The sequence below is a fragment of the Crocuta crocuta genome, unplaced genomic scaffold (genome assembly GCF_008692635.1).
Source record: "Crocuta crocuta isolate KB4526 unplaced genomic scaffold, BGI_CrCroc_1.0 scaffold50, whole genome shotgun sequence".
In the NCBI taxonomy this organism is placed as follows: Eukaryota; Metazoa; Chordata; class Mammalia; order Carnivora; family Hyaenidae; genus Crocuta; species Crocuta crocuta.
The window spans coordinates 4,322,760-4,327,768 of record NW_027527428.1 but is presented as its reverse complement, the minus strand read 5'-3'; the positions used below and the strand labels follow the sequence as shown (position 1 = coordinate 4,327,768).

Sequence of the window (5,009 nt, the reverse complement as noted above, 5' to 3'; positions counted from 1 at the left end):
CTGAATGTGGACAGCAAAGAAACCCCCAATCTCACAGGACCGGGGGAGGGGGGCCGGGATGGGGGCCCGCGTGGGACGTACGAGTGGCCGGTGGCAGGGATGAAGTACAGGCAGCAGTGCACACGTGTGTCTGGGATTCGCTTCTTCCGGTTAATGTTGACCTCCTCTTGCAGGTATTTCTCATACTGGTCGTTGATGAACTTCATGATAGGTTGCCAGCTGCATGAGAGTCTCCCGTCAGNGGCCCCCCGCGGCAGGCCCCTAGTTCCCCCGAATCCCAGCCCAGTACGCCATCTTCTGGTACAAGGGCCCGGGGGTGCTGGGCTTTCTCAGCAGAGGCCAAACCGGCCTCCACGCGGACCTGTGGCCGCAGGGGGTACTGGAGGGAGGGCAAGACTCTCAGGATCTGGGGCCCCTGAGGGTGTAGCAGCCGCAGGCCAGGCCCGAGGACGGCGCTCCTCTCCCAGGAGGAGAGGCCCAGCAGGTCCTCACCAGTTCTCATTGTTGATGTGGTCCCCGAACCCCGGCGTGTCGATGACCGTCAGCTTCATGCGGACGCCCTTCTCCTCAATATCTGCACAGAATCACAGTGCCCACCGAGCTCAGGGGGAGACCCCGGACGCCTACTGATACCCCGTGGGTCCCGCCCGCTAGGGACCTGACCTGTCCTACCCCGGGGCCTATATGGGCTGCCCAAGGGTGATGACCAGTGGGGACGCCCCGGGTGACGCCAGGGGGATGACAGCCTCCAGGGGCGGAGCCCAGCAGGGGCCAGCGACAGTCACCCCGGGAGGCCCCTGCCCACGGTTGTCTGGTGGGGCTCCATCCGACGCAGGCCTGCAGGGGTCCCGGAGAGCATCCCGGACCCAGGCTTTCAACATGCCCGGCTCAGGGGACCCAACATCGACATGCCCGGCCCCCCCATGCTTACCATGTGTGATGGACTTGATCTCAATGGTCTTGGGGATGCGCTCCTCCGAGGTGGGCTGCACGGACTTCCGGCTGATTTTGGATTTGAAGAGGGTGTTGATTAAGGTGGACTTTCCCAAGCCGCTCTGCCCTGGAGAGAGGACGGGAGCCAATCAGCAGGGCCTGCTCCCCCAGCACTCCTCAGTGGGGGCCCCGGGTCAGGAGGAAGGGCCGGGGTGCCCAGGTGGTGGCCTGGTGCCCATGGTGGGTGGCTCGTAGCAGAGCAGGGTCCCAGAGAACCAGCAGGAGTCATGATGCAGAATGGCACGGGGGGCAGGGGGGCTAGCTGGGGGGCTGGGCCCCCCACTTCTGCTCTCTTCACACTTGGAGCCCCAGGACCACAGGGCAGAGGCTCTGCAACCACGGCTACGCCACCCATGCTCCAGGGTTCTGGTCCAAGGACCCCGGGGCCCAGCTTCCATCTGGGTTGGAAGGGTGGCACGCTCAGCATACGGAGCCTGCAGCCGAGTGACCGCCGGGCTGGCTGAAAAGCCACTGGGTCGGCGGCTCCTGGGGCAGGGGTGGGGAGGGTGGGCAGACGATGGCAGCTGTGTCTCACTGCTGAGAGCGGGGACGGCCACGGGCCAGTGCCCACACAACAGGCCCTGCAGCTGAGAGGCTGGCTGGCCGGGGAGCCCCCAGGGCATCAGGCTGCCCCCCCATGTGGCTCCAGGCACCTGAGCCCCAGAAGCACTCCTGGCCTTGCTGAGTGTGCCCTGAGTCCCCTCTTACCGCAGCAGCGAAGACGGGGGAGGGGGCTGGAGACAGCGATGGAGGGACGGTCCCTACTGCTCACAACTGGCAGAATCCAGGGCTGCCCTTGTTGCTGCTGCTGAGACCCCGAAGGTCCCGCTCACAGAGCCCTCGCTGGGCACTGGCGCCGTCCTAAGTGCGTCCGTGTAACCCTCAGCATCCCGCACCCGGTGCTGTCACCCTCCCATCTGACGAGAAGAAAACAGGCCCCGAGCCCAGCGTGGGGACCGGAACCAGCAGCCTGGCTCCAGGACCCCATTGTGACTGGGGGTTCCCACAGGGACCAGGCGCTGCTGCTTACAGGGTGCCTGCTGAGCGCCCGGCACACCTCACAGGTGCGTGCGCACACCAGACCCACCCTCGGACCCCCATCACTTTACCCCTTCCCTGAGCTGCCTGAGGCCATGGTCACTAATATATTCAAAAAATTAAATTACACCAATTATCCGACTTTGATAATCTTGCAAGGAAAAGCGTGGGCTCCCAGGATGCTGGAGGCTGAGGTCAGGAATCCCTGGGCGAAGCTGTTCAGCAGGCCAGGGATCGGCCCTCCCGTCCATCTCCCCCACGGCCCACCTGTCTGTGTCCCTGCCAAGCTCACATGCAGAGTGACATCAAACGTGCTGGCCATGGCGCCTGCATCTGGGAGATGCTGATGGGAACTTTACAGCTTAAACCAGGGCGCCCGGGTGGCTCAGTCGGTTGAGCGTCCGACTTTGGCTCAGGTCGTGATCCCACAGTTCATGAGTTCGAGCCCCGTGTCGGGCTCTGTGCTGACGGCTCGGAGCCTGGAGCCTGCTTCGGGTTCTGTGTCTCCCTCTCTCTCTGACCCACCCCTGCTTGTGCTGTCTCTCTCTGTGTCTCAAAAATGAATAAACATTAAAACAATGTTTTTAATTAAAAAATAAGGTGGAAACCGTTATTACTAGTGTCACCATCACTGCTATTACTTCTCGAGCGTCCGTGACCATGTAGGGGCCACACGCGTTATTATTAACTGACTTGGTCCTCCCAGCTCTTTGGGGTCAGGATCATCCCATTTTATGGATGAGAAAAATTGAGGCAGGGAGAAGCCCTGGGGAAGACAGGACAAGCGCCATGCAGCTTAGTCGGGGCAAAGGTGGGATTCTTACCCTGGGTCTGCAGAGCCCCCAACAGATGCCCTCCCACCCCAGCTGTGTCTGGGTGGTGGTGAGGGCCCCGCTGTGGGGGAAGGAGGAGGGGGGGGAGGAACCGAGCTCCTCTCTGCCCTGTGAGCTGAGCCCTTGTGATGCCCTCTCTGGGCCTCATCGCTGCCTATAAAGCAGGGCACCCTCTCACAGGGTCTGCGGGGACTGAACGGGACCCAAGTGGCTTTGGGGAACCAGAGATCAGCCACTGCTGCACTAAGCCTGGCCCCTCCCCTAGTGACCATCGAGTTCTCGTGGGGCCACCAGGAAGCCACCAGGGCCTGCAGGGCATGTGGGGGGCAGCCCTACCCAGGGCTGAGCCTGGTGACGCTTTGCCAGGAGGTGGAGGCCACCGGTCGGAGACCCACTTCAGGAGCACCAGCCGGGGGTCTCAGGTTCTTACAAGGAGGAGCCTGGGCCCCCCTGAGGCGTGGGTGAAGCTGGGCCCTCCTGGCAGGTACATGGACACACACACAATGCCACACGCGCCCTGCAGGCCGGGCGTGTCCACACCCATTCTGCAGGAGGGCAGACTGAGACCCGGAGCCCGAGGGGCCAGCCCGCAGTGCTGGGTCCCAGTGTGGGGCGCACGCTCACCGACCACCATGATGTTGAACTCGAAGCCCTGCTTCATGGCCTTCCTGCGCATCTGCTCCAGGATGGAGTCGATCCCCACATAGCCGAAGTCTGCGGGGGCCTTCTCGTTCCGGGGCGCGGGCGCCTGCTTCAGCCCGGCGTCTCTGGGGGTATCCGCCATGTCGCCAATGCAGCTGGGAGCTGCCTCAGGGGCTGCAGAGGGAAGAGTGGGGGTGTTGGGGGTTATGCACAGCCATCTGCAAAGCACTTACATCCTCGGGTGGTTCTGCCCACCACGCTCGTTTCTCAGATGGGGAAACTGAGGCTCGGTTGCCCAAAAAGACCCGCAGAGCTAAAGACTCCCCCCCCGTACACAGGAGCCTGGAGCTGCAGAGCTCCACCCTCAGCTCCAGGATGGAGCTGACCTCAGCCCTCCTCTTCCCAGCCTCCACCCTGCCCCAGGGCACCCAGGTGGGCCCTCTCCACCTCCTTCTCTGACTCAAATAGGCCCCAACACCTGCTGTAGCCTGAGGACCCTTGCGGTCAGACAGTCAAGGGTTTGAGGCAAACTGTGAGCCAAAGGAGGGAACGAGCATCTGTGGTCCTCAGTCCTGTCACTCCCAGGCGACAGGTGTTCAGTCCCGGGTACTGCCAGCAGCCTGGACACAGAGCAGGCTCTCCCGGGGCCCCGTGGCAGCTCCCTGCCCCCCACCCCTAGACTAGGCCCGGGGGTGGGGGTCTTCTCCCTGCCCAGCACCTGTGTGCCCCCCACCCAGAGGCCAGGACGAGGTCTACAGACGAGCAGATGGGACAGAGCTTCCAGAAATAACTCCAGCTTCTGCGGTTTGCAGGTCAGAACCTTCCTCCCTGCCCCCCCCTTCCTCTCCTGGCCGCCCTCAGGAGTCCCCCCACTCGGGTCAGAGGCCAGGAGAAGGGATGAGCAGAAGGCACCCAGGGGGGACGTGAGGGGCACTCACCCGGTGGAGCTGGTCCCCACCAGCGTGTGGCAGGAGCCCCTGGGCTGTGTCCCGGTGCAGCCCCCGACAAGCCGCACAGGCCCCTGACCACAGCTCTCCTCGGCCGGCCTCTGCGGGGCCAGGTTCTTCCCACCCCTCGACCCCCGTGGGGGGGCTTCCAGCGCCATCCTACCTCCCAGGACGCCTCGCGGTCTCCCGGCTCACCCCTAACTCACAGGGAGGAAGCACACTGCCTGTTGCGACCTGTCCCTTGGGCCCCGGGCCCTGGGAAGCAGCACAACACAGGCTGCCAAGGCCAGAAGGTCACCGCGGGGGCTTCGGGGGAACGGTTTCCACTTCCTGGGGAAGTGCCCGGACTCTCCCCTTCCACCCCCGCCTCCACACCCCAGTGGCCCCAGCCGGCTCGCACCTCGGCGGCCACACCTCTGCTTTACAGGGGTGTCAGCGGGAGCCGACACGGGGTGGGGGTGCCCGGCACACTTCTCTTCCATAACAAGGATGATCAGCTCACAAATTCCAGAACCGGGAGTGTGGGTGGCTTATCCACAGTCGCTCAACTTCCCCG

The 5,009-nt window shown here is 63.8% G+C and overlaps 1 protein-coding gene across 5 annotated transcripts in view; it reads right to left on the bottom strand.

The window, feature by feature from the left end:
- The window catches only part of SEPTIN9 (septin 9), a 138,500-nt gene that overhangs the window by 6,462 nt on the left and 127,029 nt on the right, over nt 1–5,009 (bottom strand). For all 5 annotated transcript variants that reach the window (XM_077754982.1, XM_077754990.1, XM_077754994.1 and 2 more), the window contains 4 exons: nt 3,489–3,680; nt 932–1,060; nt 493–574; nt 82–219 (listed from right to left, as the gene is read on the bottom strand). In XM_077754982.1, coding sequence (XP_077611108.1) covers nt 82–219; nt 493–574; nt 932–1,060; nt 3,489–3,680 — 541 coding nt within the window. The remainder of the gene's footprint in view (nt 1–81; nt 220–492; nt 575–931; nt 1,061–3,488; nt 3,681–5,009) is intronic.